Source organism: Neopelma chrysocephalum, unplaced genomic scaffold (genome assembly GCF_003984885.1).
Source record: "Neopelma chrysocephalum unplaced genomic scaffold, ASM398488v2 Primary Assembly neopelma1_89, whole genome shotgun sequence".
Classification (NCBI taxonomy): domain Eukaryota; kingdom Metazoa; phylum Chordata; class Aves; order Passeriformes; family Pipridae; genus Neopelma; species Neopelma chrysocephalum.
Genome location: NW_020897751.1, coordinates 187,897 through 204,581, shown reverse-complemented (window position 1 = coordinate 204,581; position 16,685 = coordinate 187,897). Strand labels below are relative to the sequence as shown.

The 16,685-nt window shown below is 53.4% G+C and overlaps 1 protein-coding gene across 2 annotated transcripts; it reads left to right on the top strand.

Annotated features, from left to right (window-relative positions):
* The first annotated feature begins 54 nt into the window (after positions 1–54).
* Positions 55–16,044, top strand: DNAJB12 (DnaJ heat shock protein family (Hsp40) member B12). Of its 2 annotated transcripts, XM_027692890.1 has the most exons (9): positions 55–207; positions 3,801–3,975; positions 4,878–5,023; positions 8,009–8,194; positions 9,597–9,676; positions 10,351–10,460; positions 13,227–13,399; positions 14,247–14,390; positions 15,562–16,044. In XM_027692890.1, exons 1-8 carry the CDS (start codon positions 75–77, stop codon positions 14,366–14,368), a joined length of 1,125 nt encoding a protein of 374 aa, XP_027548691.1. In that variant the 5' UTR covers positions 55–74; the 3' UTR covers positions 14,369–14,390; positions 15,562–16,044. The 2 variants fall into 2 exon arrangements, with proteins under 2 accessions (XP_027548691.1, XP_027548690.1); XM_027692889.1 differs by having other exon boundaries at positions 14,247–16,040.
* The last annotated feature ends 641 nt before the right edge of the window (positions 16,045–16,685 follow it).

The following is a 16,685-nucleotide window of genomic DNA, read 5'->3' as shown; positions in this document are numbered from 1 at the left end:
GGGCTTGGTGACGTCATCACCCCGCGCCCGGTCCCGCCCCGCTGCCTTCCCCCCCCCTCCCGGCCGCCGCCGCCATGGAGTCGAACCGGGACGAGGCGGAGCGGTGCATCGGCATCGCGCTGGCCGCCGCCAAGGCCAACCAGCCCGACAAGGCCCGCCGCTTCCTGGAGAAAGCGCAGCGCTTGTACCCCTCGCAGCGGGTCCGCGGTGAGCGCGGGGCCGGGGCCGCGGCGGGGGGGCCCGGGGGGAGCGCGGCCTGCGCGGCCGCCGCCGGGCCTGACCTCTCACCCGCACCGCGCCTGCGCAGTCCGCGCGGGGCACGCTGGGAAAGCGAGTGTGGCGGGGCCCGGCGGGGTCGGGGGTCCCGGTGACCCCCGGGCTGCGGCACTGCCCGGCACCCACCCCTCACCTTCGCTGGGGCCCGGGCAGGAGGGTGCCGGGCAGGGCAGGGGCACCCTGGCAGCTCCCTGGATCCCTGACACCGGGCTGGTGGGAGCAGCGCTGCGGGGCTTGGCAAGGCGGGAGAGAAGTTCTCGGGGGGCTGCGGAAAGCCTTTCACCCTTCTCCTTCTCTTCTGCTCCTCCTATGCCTCTTTCCCACTCCTATTCCTCTCCTCCTCCTATTACTCTCGTCCTCCTCCTCTCCTCCTATTCGTCTCCTCCGTATGTTCCTCCTTTCCCCCTCCTATTTCTCCTTTCCTATTCCTCTCCTCTTATTCCTGTTCCTTTCCTCCTTCTCTTATTCCTCTCCTGCTCCCATTGCTCTCCTCCCTCTCTTACTCCTCTTCTCCTCCTCCTTTCCCTCTCCTATTCCTCTCTTCCCCCTATTCCTCCTCTCCTCTTATTCCTCCCCTCCCTCTCTTATTCCTCCTCTCCCCCTCTTATTCCTTCTCCTTGTATTCCTCCTCATCTCTTCCTCTTATTCTTCTCTCCCTCTCTTGTTCCTTCTCCTGTTCCTCCTACTTCCCTCATCATGTTCCTCCTCCTCTCCCTCTCCTGTTCCTCCTGCAGCAGTTTCCCACCGTTCCCAGACAGACAGGCCACGCTGAGCTCACACCCTCATATGTGTAACAGAATAATCCTCCTCCTTGAAGGCCTTCGGAGTTTTGAGGAAGGATCTCGCTTCCTGGAAGCTTTAGTGAACGTGGGAAGTGGTCTTTGGAAGCAGCCAAACACAATCCTTTCCCTGCCTGTTCTGACGTTGCGGAAATTTATACAAAGGGCCGTGGGTTTATTTTTTTTTCACTTTGATCTCATCTGAGTTTGGATTTTTGGCTGAGCTTGGCAGCTTGTGTGTCCCAGGGCTTCCTGTAATGCTCCTTTTGGCTGCTCCAGGCCTCTTCCTGCTCCCCCAAACACGGTGTGTCAGCCAGTTGTGTGTGCAGCATGGTTTCCCTGCCCTTCCTTTCCTCGGAATTTGTACTTCTGTGAAATTACTGCGTAGGAAAAGTGACTTTTGGAGGAAGGCAGAGGCCGGGGGGGGGCAGCAGGGGCAGGTTAATGTTAAACACAACGTGGTAATTTGTGGCCAGCCCCAACCAAGTCTGACATCCAAGGACCCTTTGTGTCTGGAGTTGGGAAATGCTGCCGTACATCCTGCGGTTCCACAGAGGTCACTGAGTCTCCAGAGCTCCTGGGAAGGCTCTTTCCCACGAGTTCCAGGGGGTTTGGCAACACTCAGCGACGTGGCCCTTGTGCAGCTGCAAACCCTGACCTCAGCTGGGCCTTTGGTGTCGTCACGGGGCCAGGGGAGGGTTTTGCAAGGGGATTTCAGCAAAAACCCTCTGTGTCAGCGCAGCCCCAGTCACCTCAGAGTGGGAGTTGGGGAAGTTTTGTTGGACAAATGTTGGCTGATAAACGAGGAAAAGCGGAGCTGAGGTGGCAGAACTGAAAACTAATTCAGCTCTGTCCGCCCCAGGAGCCCATGGATCTGGGCTGTGCTGGGGCTGCACAGGGCACCAGCCTGGCTTTGGGGTGCAGGAGCAATAGGATTGGGGCTGCAGAGCCAAGTGGAGCTGTGCTGTGGCCATCCATGGATTTCTCTGGTTGCATTTGGGAAGTGCACTTTGGGGTGGTGGTTGATGACAAGCTCAACGTGCCCCGGCCGTGTGTGCTGGGACACAGAACCTCCCAGTGCTGGGATGGTCCCAGGGGCTTCAAACTGTGGGTTTAGGTGGGATATTGGGAAGAAATTCTTCATTGTGAGGGAGGTGAGGCCCTGGCACAGGCTGCCCCATCCCTGGAAGTGTCCAAGGCCAGGTTGGACAGGGCTTGGAGCAACCTGGGCTGGTGGAAGGTGTCTCTGCCCATGGCAGGGGGGGGAATGGGATGATCCTTAGGGTCCCTTCCAACCCAGACCATTCTGTGACTCTAAAATTCTCTTGGCAAGCTGTGGGGAACTGAGCCCAAAGCAGCAGGAACAGGGGGTGAGGGGAGGAACAGCCTTGTGAGGGGTAATTTAAAAGCTCCAGGTTTGGAAGGAGCAAAAGCCAAGCCTGTGATTCTGTGAATGCTGCAGTGGTGTGAATACGAGGGAGGGAAGGATTTATTTTTCTGAAATAAATTATTTTTACATTAGTGAAACCCCCAAGCTCAAAAGCTCACCCAGTGAGTTACTGCTCGTTCCCCCACTGTCATTTTTATCCCTCATCCCCTGTTGGCTCTTGGATTACGGAGTGGATTTTTCTTGCCCCTCCAAGCTCTGGGGGCAGATAGCATATCTTGGATATCGTGGCTCATCTCTTGGCCTGCAAGCATTGTTTGCACTGGCTTTAAGAAGGTGATACCCCCATAGTGCAAGGTCTGTAGTGTGCAATCCATGGGAGGAGGTGGAACATCCTTCCCAGCTCTGGGCTCTGGATAAAGGACTGCAAGCTCAGGATACTGAGGCTTCTGTAAATAATATGTCTGGGTTTAATCATAGTACATGTGCCTGGTTTTTTTGATGAAGAAATCAGTCAGATTTTAAAAATAGTGGCTATCCAGGTGCCAGGGATGATGGAAAGATATTCCATGCTTGGAGTCTGCCTCGGCTGTGTCTCCTGTGTGGTTAGGCCAGGCCTGGGTGTTTGTCCCCTGTTGGCTGAAGAGGATGGGGGACAGTGCCTGAGCCTTGTGAGGAGGAAAAGCAAAGGGAAAGTGAATTTCTGCAACTCCTATTCAGTAATTAGGAGAGAAAATGGTTTTCCCAGCTGCTCCTGGTGTGTGGGTAAGAGAGGAGAACAAAGTGTGAGTGGTGTGACGGGGCCTGTCGTGCTGGCAGCCACCAGTGCTGCAGTTGTCCCCAGAAAGGGGGAGTGTCCCTGTGGGATTGGCATCCCACGGAATCATTCCCTAAGCTCTCTGAAGATACACCATTGTCACATCACTTCCCCAGCACAGCAGACTCTCAAAAGGAGGAGATAAAGAGGAGTAATACGCTTTATAATATGCTAGAGGACAAATTTGGGCATGCTTTGCTGCTGAGGAGAGATGTAGGGGGGGAAAAAGGACAAGGATGCACCACCTTGGTGATCCACCGTGGCTCCTGGACTGTCTGGTTGGGTAGTCCTGGGGTTTTTATGCAGGCTGTGTGCTTTGGGAGAAGCAGGGAATCTCTTCAGCACATCTGGGCAAGAAGCAGCAGGAGCTGGAGGGTCCCTTGGGTGGAAGGGTGGGGATCTTCCTGAGGAAGGGTGAGGGGTCTCAGAGCAGTGGCAGAGATGAAGAGGGGTCTCTTCACGGTCGAGCTGGAGGGGCAGATTGAACTTGATGGTCTCTTAACTTCTTTTTTCTTTATTCTTTCCCTTTTCCTCGTTGCAGTCCTGCTGGAGTCCCTCAACAAGAGCGAGCAGTCGGCCAATGGGCAGTCCCAGTCCAGGGAGTCCACAAACCCTCCCTTCAGGAAAATGAGCGGGGACTTCCCGTCAGCCAACGGAGAGGCCGGAGGGGAGGCCCCCAAGGGCTACACTCAGGACCAGGTGGATGCAGTGAAGAGGTGTGTGAGCAGCTCTCTGGGGCAGTTTGTTTGGCTTTATCGTGTGGCACCGCTCTGGTTTTCACAGTGTTCTAAAGAGTCCAGCTCTGAAACCACCTGGAGTGGTGTTGAAAGCACTCCCAGGAGGATTTATAGCTCCAGCAGCCCTGGGAGGCAGCTGAATTGGGTCTGCCCGTTTTCCAAACCCTGTTTCAAGCTTTCCTTTATTCCTTTCTACCATTTGCACATCCTGGAAGCTGAAGGACTGATCCGCAGGCACAGTCACTTGCTAAATGTTTTTTGAGGTTATGGGCACGGCCTGGATTGCACAAGAACTACTCTAAGGGACTTGCAGGGAGGTTTCTTACATCATCCACTTCTCCAAAAACCCGGCCTGCTGGATTCTGTCTCAGATGAGTCACGTGAGAAGCAGAAACCATGGCTGGGCTGTGAGTGTGCCCAGGAGGAACTGGACTGCACACCCTGGGCAGCTCCCTCCTTCCTCCTCTGGAATTCAGCTGTTAGTTTTAGGTCTGTGAATTAGCTGAGGAGAGAGGAAGGGGAAAATGCCAATAAGCCCAGATATCCCCCAGATCCTGTAGTCCCTCCCAAAGAGCCTCCAAAACGTGAGAGTGATGAGCGTGAGGTTTATTTGCCGGTCCCGTTCCTCTGCGGGTGATATCCCGGCCTGAGGAGAGGCCCTTCCACCTCTACTGGCCCGACTCGTTCCGTGGGAGTGTTTGTCACACCCGGAACGAGTTGTTGAAAACAACTGGATCACCCTGTGAGGGCTGAGTGACCCCGAGGGCCCTGAGCGAGGTCCCCGCGTGACACCAAGGCCGTGGTGTCACAGAGCCCACGCGCTCAGGGCAGAGGGGTTCTCACTCCTCACACTCCCCGTTTTCTCCCCTCTCCTCTGGCAGGGTAAAGCAGTGCAAAGACTACTACGAAATTCTGGGAGTCAACAGAGAAGCTTCTGACGAGGACCTGAAAAAGGCCTACAGGAAACTGGCGCTCAAGTTCCACCCGGACAAGAACCACGCGCCGGGGGCCACCGAGGCCTTCAAAGGTAAAGGCACCTCCAGATTTGGGATCTGACCCCCACTGTCAGGCAGTGGCACCGAGCTGGGCTAGTGACAGCTCCTAAAAACAACCTCCCAGGTCGGGTGGAGTGAAATCAAGCTGCTCTTTGTGAAGTTGTCTCTCTTTGGAGCTGGATCATGAACGAAGTATAAGCTTAAAATAATAAGCACAGGTTGGTGCAGGTAGGATTTGCCTCTGCTGGTGGGACAGGGAGCAGCCTTCCTTCCCTTTCTCCCAGCAGCCCTTCCTGTGTGTTGCTCCAGCCTCCTGCCACGCTACTCAGAAGGGAATCCCCTCAGGATGTGAACCATCCTGGTTTTTTGCAGAGGTGCAGGAGTGTTCACTTAGCAGGGAGAAGCCCCAAGTCCTGCAGGTTCTGGGTGCACCCCTGTCTACTGGCAAACCCAGGAGAGACCCAGTGAGTTGTGCAGCACCAGAGGCAGCTCTTGGGTTCATGAACCCCTTGAGAGAAACATTCTGGGAAGCACCTGACCATTGTGAAAGGCTGTGGATGGAATTGGTGGATAGGAATCCCACGTGGAAGTTTCTGGGGTGTAACTGAGCCCAGCCAGAACTCAAAAAAGGTCACCAGGAGCTCCAGTTCTGCTGCAAAGAGCCCCATTCTCAAGGCCTCTCTGCAAATGCAGCAGGAACGTTTCCTGGGTAATAAGATACCTTAAAACTGGAGTAATTTTCCAAGACATGGGACATGTCCAATGCTTGGAACATATAACCCCATTTTCCCCTGCAAGCTGTGGAGGTTTGATTCTTATTGTTGACCTAAATGTAGAACCCTCTGATACCAGCTGCACAGCACTGGTTTTGTGGTGTTAAAGCCACAAAGATGGTCTGATTCTGGCCATTTTCTAGGAAGGAATTCTCCCCTGTGAGGGTGGGGAGGCCCTGGCACAGGTTGCCCAGAGAAGCTGTGGCTGCCCCTGGATCCCTGGAAGTGTCCAAGGCCAGGTTGGACGGGGCTTGGAGCAGCCTGGGCTGGTGGAAGGTGTCCCTGCCCATGGCAGGGAGTTGGACTAGGTGGTCTTTAAGGTCCCTTAAAGATTTGGGATTTGGGGAGTGAAATGCATGAGGCTCCTGCTGGAGCAGGGAGCAAGGCTGGCCTGGTGTGAGTGCACTGATACAGTATTGGGGTGAGCTCCTTGCAGACATGAATTCAGCAGTAAAAGTCTTATGTAAGGTTTGTTCAAGTCTTTTAAGACTTAAATCCTTACCTGATAAGTGTTAGCAAACAGTGAGCTGACCCCCAGCTACTTGGGAGAGCCTGTGTGGTGTGGGGGGCAGATGAAGGAGCATCTGCAGACAGGTACAGCTGCTCAGTGGCTCATCCTTGGATCCCTGCTTAGGCAAAAGGCAGGTTTCCTCACCTGTAATCTCCAATAATGATGTTTGCAGAGGGCTCTGACAGGAGTTACGTGCCAGAAGTGGTGTGTTAAGCAAGGTGCCCTTTATCCCCTGCTGCAGAGCTCTCTGCTCGTGGGTTATCTCCTCCAGGCCTTGCCTCCTTGGCTCCCTGTCCTTCAGCCCCCAAGCTGAGCTCCCAGCTTGCTGAACTCCAGCTGTTTGGTTCCAGAGGGTGAAGGGGGAGGCTGCACTGCAGTGAGGGTATTAGTTAATTTTTTCTTATGTTGATGTATTACCTGAAGTCTTGGCAGTCGCCTCCCCAGTGGCTGCTGATAAAGTGTCTTGTCCTGAGCCCATGTCTCAGGTTATATAGTTGCAGTTTGCTGCAGCCTGACCTGTGGCAGATTTGCATCACTGCCTGTCTGATGCTGGAAGAAAAGAGATGAACCTGGTTACTTGGAGCTAAAATCCTGATCTGGAATGAGGCGTTTCTTGGCTTTGTCAGCACAAAGTCAGACAGTGAACAAACCCTGCAGCGCTCTCTTCTCATTGCTTGGCTGGTTCTTTCAAGCTGTGTGGTTCATACACTCTGAGTCACTCCTTGTCCACCAGCTTCCCTGCCTGGCTCTGGGATTGTTTGCTCTGTGTGCACTAATTATAACCAAGAAGGAGAAGAAGTGTATTGACATTACATCCTCCACACTCCCAGTCTCTAGTCCAAGAGGAAACCGTACACCTCCATCTGACCATGGGGAAAATGTTGAATCTTGGAGTTGATCTCCTCCAAAAGGGCATGAATCTCCCTTTTCTATCCCTTCTGCTCCTGTCCTTCACACCCCAGGCAGCCGCTGCCACGGGCATTTTGGCTCCTTGTGACACAGGGAGGCTCTCGGGTGGGTTGGTGCAGAGGGGAAGTGGGAAACTGGAACATGTCAAGAGGGAAGTACAGAAATAGGAGGGTGGCAGGCAGGTGTTCTGGGAGAAGGGCTCAAACTGCCGAGGCTGGAAGGAGAGGAGCTCTGGGAACTGGCAGGACTTCAGTTCCAGTTCGTTTCCACCGTCACAGGCACTGGTTAACAGTCCTTGTAATTATGCACCTTAACTCTGGCATCTGGAAATTTTGAAATTTGTAGCTGACAGACACAACTTCTAGCTAATGTTTCCCTACCAGCTTTCATGGAAAGTTTTAAAGTCTCTTTCAGTGATCTGGCCCACATTTAGATTGTTTGCAGTTCTGGTTTCGGGCTCCGACACTGAATTCCCCTAATGCCACGTTTGAATAAAATTTGTCAACTGCAGTTTTATTTCCCTGTAACAGTTGGTTACAGCTGAAGGGTTTCCCTAAGGACACGCACCGAATTCATATCAGTCATATCATAACTCCTTCATTCGAATCAATTAAGGGATTTTTCATCGAGTCTCTTGCTGTGGCTTCCTCCCGTCTGCCTTTGCCAGCGCCGTGTGCCAGGTCATCAGTGGCCCGTTGAAAAGACGTGGGTAGTTGAGAATCTCATTTGTGTGAGGAGAAAGGCGAGCCCTGGCAGTGTGCAGGGCTGAAGGTATTATGTGCAGGAGAGAGCAGCTAATTGCTTCCTTATTGTCCCTGTTGCAGCCATCGGGAACGCGTACGCCGTGTTGAGCAACCCGGAGAAGAGGAAGCAGTATGACCAGTTTGGAGACGAGAAACTCAACCCTGCCCGCCATGGGCACAGCCACTCCGACTTCCACCGCGGGTTTGAGGCCGACATCTCCCCCGAGGACCTCTTCAACATGTTTTTTGGTGGTGGTTTTCCCTCTAGTAAGCACCATAAACCTTAATCTCTTGAGCGGGGCCCGATGCTGTGGCAGAGTGGCAGCGCAGTAGGGATTTATTTGGCCGTCCAGGGATTGCTGAGCCTGATGGGAGAGGGTTCTCCTTCAGCCACGAACTGAACACCTCGAGGTTTTTAAGTTGTTCAGGTGGGTACTTGGAGAACTCGGCATCCAGCAGGAAATGCCATGAGAGCTGGACTCCTTCCCAGCTTCAGGTGTTTGTTTGCATGGCTGGCAGCATTAGCTGCTGCTGGCTTGGGTTGGATGTTAGAACAAAAAATCACTTGTTTTAAGGCTTGTTGTAAAAATAATCCTGTTTTGAGGAAGGCTTTTCTGCCTGGTGGTTTCAGAAGTTAAATCTTCGTATCAGAGCAAACCCTGGGCCTGGCTCCTGATCTCTATCTGCTCTACCACGCAGCTGGAGCAGTTTCTGTGAGATCAGTGGCCACTTCCTACTCTCCCCCATGTCCCATAAAAGGAAAGTGTATTTCTACAGCACAATTTAAACCCCTTGAACTGAGAGTGAAGTCTGCATCCTGTCTATCCACAATACTCATCGTGGCTTGGACAGCAGAAAAGAACTGAGTGCCCGTTCCTTCACTTGCTCAGTTCCAGTCAGGAAGACACAGATTTCACATCAGGACAAGGGTCTTCTTTTGGAAGACTCCCCTGTACTTGCTCTGGTTGTATCTGACTGGCAGTGGAGACAAGGGTTATCTGATCTCTGTGGACCAACTTAAAAAAGAAATAATTTGGTTTCAGTGAAGAAGATTTACTCTGGTAGCTCTCTCCTGTCCAGTGTGTGGGGATTAACACACCAACACCAATGACAGGCATCTGGAAGCCTTTTGCAGCATTGGTGTTCTGCCTGGCAGAGAGGCCAAGCTGCTCCAGCAAAACCAGCACATTGCTATTTTGGCTCAGTCTTTTTTTCCCTCTCCTCACTGTCCCGAGGGAATCCGGAGCTGCTCTCTCAGCCAGGCTCCCTCTGCAGCTGTAGCTTTGATATTTAAAACAAGACATGGATGAGCTTTTTTTTCAGGGTGGAAAAAATACCAGAATTATTTCTGTTTGTAATTGGGTTTAGTCTAAAGGCAGTTCAGTGAGAAGAGAGGAGGCCTGTACAAGGTGCTCTCTCTGTGTAGCTGACCCTGCTCTGAGCAGGAGGTTGGACCTCCTGAGGTCACCACCAACCTGAATTTTCATATGATTCTGCAAAATCTGACAGAAATACCTCTGTGCCCACTCTGTTTGCACTCGGTACACCTCAGGAATGCTCCTGTTTCAGCAAGTGCCGTGGATCATGGCCACCTTTTGTGGTTCCCTGCTGGCAGCCAGCACCACCCTCCCCGCTGTGACTTAGGTGTGACAGTTTTCTTTGCCTGCAGGTAACGTTCACGTGTACAGCAACGGCAGGATGAGATACACCTACCACCAGAGGCAGGACAGGAGGGAGCACCAGGGGGATGTAAGTAGACAACAAACCAGGGGCTGGGAGGCTGAAGGTGTTCCCAGCACATGAACTGGGAGCTGTTTGCTGTGGCTGGCTTGGGAAACGGTGCTGCTCTCTGCCACCCCCCGAACAGAAAGCTGGAGTCAGGGTTTTCTGGGGATAGCCAGTTTTATTTTTAAAAAACAAACAAACAAGAACTTCCTGAATATTTCTTTCCCAAGCTTAAAGGGGAGAGTGTATGCTGCTGGAACTGGAGGGAGCTCAGGAGGTGAGGGAGAGAGGGAATTGCTTTTATCCACCACTGGAAAGGGGAGAAGGCTTTCCATAAAACCAGTCCTGCTCACTAGCAAAAACTCTAGAAAAACAAAATATGGGCGTGAGGCTTCTGGATTTCCCTCACAAGGTTCCTCCTACCAGTCCCCTCTGCCCTTTGTCACATCCAGTGGCTTTGGACCTTCAGAGTCACAGTGCCCAGTGTGCTGCTGGGTTCCCCCCAGTTATTTTGAGTTACTCCTGAGCCAAGTGCCTGTGAAAAGCAGGAGAGTGGAGGTTGTGTCCGAGCACTGGGAGGGAGGGAGAGTGGTGCTACGGGATCCTGGGGCACAGGGGTGTGGATTGGCACTGCACTGTGGGATCCTGGGGCCCAAGGGTGTGGATTGGCACTGCAATGTGTGTTTCTGTTCCCGCAGGGTGGCCTGGGGCTGTTTGTCCAGCTGATGCCCATCCTCATCCTGATCATTGTGTCTGCCCTCAGCCAGATGATGGTGTCCAGCCCACCCTACAGTCTGAGCCACAGGCCGTCAGTACCTGTTCTCCCACACGGGGAGGGGGCTCTGGGGAGGTGTGGGGGGCAGGAATCTCCGCTCTCTGTTTTCCCTGTTTTCCTTTGGTTTGTTGCTTTCTCTCCTGACCCCTTGCTCTTGCTGCCAGCTGTCTCACACAGCAGTGTAGGCCTCCTGGTTCTCAAACAGGTGTGAAATGGAAGAGGCAGAGGTTTCTCACTTCCCTAAGAGAAGGGAGTTCTTTGACAGGGACCCTCTGCAGCCCTTACCCACAGCTGGCTGTGTCCTCCTGGAAAGGGACAGGCAAAATGATCTTGGGAGGCTCCAGCCCGGCACCAGGATCCCATATCTAGAACAAATTGAGGTGTAGAGTTAAATTGGGCAGGGAAAAACAAAAGCCAGATCTGTTCTTCATAAAAGCCTCAGTTTATACCTAGTACAAAGCAGCAGAGGAAGAGAGGAAGGAATAAAAGGCACTCCTGTAGAGTGCCTTTACTTCCTGTAGAGGAATAAAAGACACTCCCAGAGAAATGCCCTGTTTTTGAACTCTTATCTTGCCATGAAATAGTGGCCAGATATTTACAATGCAAAAGTGAAACTGTTTCATTCTAGATCCTGTGGAAATGCCCCGTCTGCTCACTTGGCTGACAAAAGGAATGAGTCTTTCTTCTTAGTCACTTTGCAGTGACAGCAGAGTGGGAAAACAGGCCTGATTTCTGGCTGCTTGCATCATCCTTAACAAAAGCTTAATGTATGTTCAGTGGAAGTTCCTTATGTGTATTTAAAGAGGGCAGGCTTGGTTACAGACCAGGGTTCCTGCTTGGTTTCACAGGTAGCAACGTTTGCCATTGATCACAGAATCTCAGAAGGGTTTGGGTTGGAAGGGACCTTAAAATTATATTGTTCCACCCCTGGCCATGGGCAGGGACACCTTCCACTAGACCAGGTTGCTCCAAGCCCTGTCCTTTGTGGTCTTGAACACTTCCAGGGGTGGGGCATGATGTTAAATACTATAAAAGCCAGCTTAGCTTTCGGGTTCAGGGTAAAGGCTGTGACATTAGTGCTTGGAACCAAAAGATGGAGTGGCTTTGGCACAGTTAAGGGTTGTTCTGAGAGGGTTGAGCTGTGATTTCTGCAGTTGGTATCGGGACTGTAAAATTAAGCATTACATATATACCAGTTTGGATTGTACTGGTGAAGAGTTTGTGGGATGAGAAGACACTCAGGGGAGGGCAGTTTTGAAGTTGGGCAGGGATTTGCTTCCAGCCTTGCCAGCTGCCAGAGGAAAGCCATCCCTGAGCCCCAGATGTTTCTCTGCTGCTCTGTTCCCTGTTCCCTGTGCTGTCCCTGTCTCTGCATGCTGGGGTAGCAGCAAGCAACCCAATCTCCAAGTCTGGATTTGGACAAGGGAGGCAAATGGGCTGATCCAGTCCTCCCTCATCCCTCCCGAGCGACCAGGGCAGTCCAGCTGGGACGAGGCGGTGCCGTGCCGGCAGGAGGAGCTGCTGGACCGCTCCCAGCAGCTTGTGCTGCCGCTGGGAAGGGAAACGTGTGCCTGAGCTCGGCGAGCAGGAGGCCAGAAGCGTCGAACCCCGTGATTTTAATGCCACTTCTCCGTAGTGAAGCTGTCACTGAGGAGGGCAGAGTCCTAAAGAACCATTTGTCACTCCGTGACCTTTGTAAATCTCTTCCCAAAAAGCAGCTTCCTGCTGGAGGAGCTGCCTGGCTGCGGGCCTGGCTGTGCCACCCTGCTCTTCAGTAACACCTCGTGGGACTTACCCCACTTAATGACACGTCTGACTGCAGGTGGCAGGTTCCCTGTGCCCTTATTTTCATGCTTTACACCCAAACACGCTGCTGTAGCTCTGCCAGCCTCAATCCTCCTCCCGTGAGGACATGCTCTGTATGTAGTTCATTTTACACAGGAGTATGAACTCTGGGGGAGCTCAGGGCTCTGCCTTCACAGCTCACATAGTGAGCTGGGTTCTCCCAGGCTGCACCTTTGCCTTGAAAAATCCCAGGGGCGCTTTTTGCTCCTGTTGAGGCCATCTGGATACCCACTGCTCATCCCCAAGAGCTGGACCTTGGTGAAACGTGCAGGAGTCTTTGAATCACTCCTGTAAACCCTGATAACAGACTGAAGGGCGACCCAGATGAGTTAATGTTTATACCTGGCTTAAGAATCAGGTTGGCTTTTAAATGCAGCAGCCAGCTGGTATTTATTATTATGGGGAACTTGGGGCATGTCTCCAGGTGGAGCCGTTCCTGACAAATGCAGTGTTTGGGCGCAGGTCCCGTGTTCAGCTCCCACACGCCCCGCTGAAGATCTCTAGGTTTGCTGGAATGTCAGGGCTTTGTCTAAAATGCACATCAACAGGGCCAGGGGAGGAAGAGATTTCCTTCTGGAAAGTGCTCTCTGTGCTGGTTGGTGCAGAGCGGGTCTAATTTTGTGAGCGGAGGAAATTGCGGAGAGAGTTAATTAGTGCTGAAAATCCTGGAGAACACTTTATTTTAAGTGGGTTTAGGCCCTGGGCAATCTGCCTCGGAGCCATGTCTGCGTTCAGAGCTCTGCCTGCCGAGCTGGAGGCCTGGCAGCTTCTCTCTCCCTGTGTTGGCAGTTCCTTTCCACCAGAAATGCTTTTCCTTTCCCTGGGGCTGGTTGGGAGTGAGGGATGTTTCCAGCGGTTTGGAATCACGTCACGCTGTGCGTTACAAAGAGCTGGGGGGCTTTGCTGTGCCCTTGGAGCGTATCCTACACTGTTCTGCTCTTCTCCCTGGACCAGGTCTGTGGGTCACATACACAGGAGAGTCACAGAGCACTTGAAAGTCCCCTACTACGTCTCTGAGAACTTTGCAGACGAGTACACGGGCACGAACCTGAAGAACGTGGAGCGGAGCGTGGAGGACGACTACATAGCAAACCTCCGGAATAACTGCTGGAAAGAGAAGCAGCAGAGTGAGTGGGGGGTCAGGAACGGAGGGTCTGTGCCAGAGTTGTACTTTAACACGGTGCCAGCACATTTCCTGTGTTGTTGGCTTGGGTTTTTTTCGGTCTGTGACTTCATGACAGCCCCAGTACGTGGGGTTTGCTTTGTTTTGGTTTGGTTCTTAGTGCTGCTGTAGAACTGGTCAGACAGGAGCTGTGCCCCGGAGGGTCCCCTGCCGTGTCAGCAGGATATCTCTGATTTCCAGTGGAGGGGGAAGGTAGAATCATAGAACCACTTAAGTTGGAAAAGGCCTCTAGGATGTGTTCTAGGATCAGTTCTCCAAGGACTGTGTGGAAAAGTCTGCTGCCCGTGGTGTCGTGCATCCCAGCCCTGCTGCGAGGGCTGTGGGGGCATGTGGGACTGGGAGGGGTGGTGTGACAGATGATCCTGGCAGCACAGTGTGGCCAGGGCAGCGATCCCAGGGGCAGCCTGTCTTCCCTGGCTGCCCATTCCCAGCATGTGATGGCCACAGCTGTGGCCGGGGTAGGATTCCAGTGCCTGGAGCACCGGAGGGGCCGTTGGAGCCCTGGGTGGTGCCAGGTGAGACCGATGTGCTGGGGTAACCTTTGTGTGCCCCCTGGGGCCGGGGGCCGGTCCCGCCAGGCTCCGGAGGCTTTCCCAGGATGGATGAGCTGTCAGCAGCTCTGACGCCCATCCTGTCCCACAGGGCCATTTCCTCAGCCTCATCCTGTGTTTCACCTCGCCCTGGACGCTGGAGGTGCCTCCCATTCCCAGCAGAGCCCGTGGGGGGGCCGGGGCCAGGTGACTGGTCTCATCCCGGGCGGAATTCCTAACGCTGGGCTTTTCCTCGTGCAGAGGAAGGCTTGTTGTACCGGGCACGCTACTTCGGGGACTCGGACCTGTACCAGCGGGCACAGAAGATGGGCACCCCCAGCTGTAGCAGACTGTCAGACGTCCAGGCTTCCCTGCACGGATAGTCACGGCTCGGCACCAGCACAAGTACGAGCTGCCCCGGGAACCACCGTAGTGCTTTTAACACTCAAATCCCTGGCTGAGACACAGACCTCCACGAGTCTCCTGGGATGCACACAGGGCGGGAAGCACCCCCTGCACCGAGCCTTCACCCCTTAATCAAGATGCTGATTTGGTTTAGTTTGCATGTTGGCACCCTCGGCTCTCCCCGTCCCTGCTGTCTCTGGTGCTGTCAGTGCTGGCTCTCCGGGATCCCTGGGTGAGGTTGGGAGCCCCTTGGCTGGTTGGCAGTTTGTTGCCAGCCGTGGCATCCAGCCTCCACGTTTTAATGAACCCTTTTTTGGTTGCTTTGTTGCCTGTTTTACTGGAAAAGCTGTTATCCCTGGCACGTGAATGTGATGACGGGGAACGGAGTCCCACCCAACAGATGTTCCTGCCCCCACAGTTGCCTTCCCCTGATGCTTAAGGAGAGCAAAGCAAATGGCCAGAATTCCCAGCAGGTTGTAGAAGTAACTTACTGGTTAAACTGGGAATCCAAATAAAAGCAGCTAAGGAGGGGGTAGGTCTGGAAGATTTAGGGGTTGGAGAGCTTGGATTAAGAGAGCCCTGATGTGAGACCGGATGTGCTGCACTAAAATAATGAAAAAGAAATTGGCACAGGGTTTGCAGTCCTTTTTCTGCTTAAATTTCTGGGCTGATTTTGCCTACCAGGTAGTGTGGGCAGTGAAACCTGCAGGTCCCTCTATCCCAAAATTATTTGAAAACAGGGTTTCTGTAGAAAAAGATGAAGCTTGTACCAGGTGTGGTACGGACACCATTTCGACTCAGAGGGACTCCTTGAGGACGCTGGTCATTGAGCTGCTTGATTTGCAGTTTTGGGGTTTATTTTCCTTGGCATCTGGGAGTTTGGCCTTTAAAGCAAATCCTCTGGGCCACGTTCAGCTTTTTTTTTTTGGTGTATCCTGGTTTTGGATCCATTCTTATCTTGGTCCTCCCGTTCTCTTGTTTGGATGACTTCGCCTCTCCTTTTGCCACAGGCTGGTGTTAATTACCTGCTTTTCTTTAACTCCCTCCCTGCACCCCGTGGTCTGTAAGGAGCCTGGAAAAGCTGCTGCCTGTGCTGTGGGGTGGGGAAGGAAGGGGGAGTGACGGTGTGCGAGTGCCCGGAGACTGACACCGCTCCCGCTTTTGTTCCCAGCCTCTTGAAATGCCTGAAGACTTTTGGTGAAGTGCACTGAGCCGAGGTGTGACAGACTTTACTGTTTAAAAGAATCAAACCTTATCTTAAAAAAATGGAATTGGAGAATTAGCAACGCACAACTGCCCTCTTTCTTCTCTCTGCCTCTCTCTGCCGTTCGGGCAGCAACTGGGCCAGGACCCTCAGCTGCCCAACTTCCTCCTCCCCTCCCGTCACCCCAGCGTGCTCTGGGACCCCACAGCCCCTGGAACAGACACGTGGAGTGTAAAGGAACCCAAACTAACTGCAGAAGCTGCAAAGCAGAAGGAGACCCTTCTCTGCTGCCAACGGAGAGAGAAGCCGGACGATTTGGTGATAAAAGAAAACTCTAAGAAAAAAAAGAAGAAGAAAACATAATCTATTTAGCATTAATTTATAGCTGTATATATGTTGTACTTTTAAACTATGCAGGGGTTGGATGATTAAATTATTTTGTTTTCTGCCCGTTCTGGTGAACAGGGAAGCGGGGAAGGCTCTTCCCGGGGTGTCTCGCTCCGCATCACTTCCCTGCCCGGCACTAACACAAGAATCACGTTGCAGTTGCTGTGCTTGGCTTTCGGGAGGCCCAGCGGCGTCGTGGGCATTGGGATGTCCGTACCTGCCTTCAGCAAACTGAACTGCAGAGCTGCAGGGGGTGACAGCACCAGGGGAGCCGCCCGGAGCCGTGCTGTGGTTCTGCAGCGTCGGCAGAAGCCGCGGCGGGTCAGCTGAGCGCCGGCGTGGGCCACGGGGAGGATTGTCCTGGATGGTTTGTGCTCGTCAGTCGTTGGGTTCATCTGTGCACGTCACTTCTTTTTTCGCCGACTCTGCTGGAATTCTGCCTGGTAATCAGCGTGTGGTGTGCGCTCCGTGCAGAGAGGGCTTCCCACCAGGGCTCCCCACCAGGGCTCCCCACCAGGGCTCCCCACCAGGGCTTCCCGTCGGCCTTGCCCTTTGTGAGGGGTTCTGTGCGTGTCCCACGCTCGGGGCTCCTCGCCCACCCACCCACCGAGAGCAGCCGGGCCTTGGCTGCACCTCAGCACCACGTTTCCCTGAGGAGACCTGGGAAATACTGCAGATCCACGAGAAATGGAGTGTGATGTTGC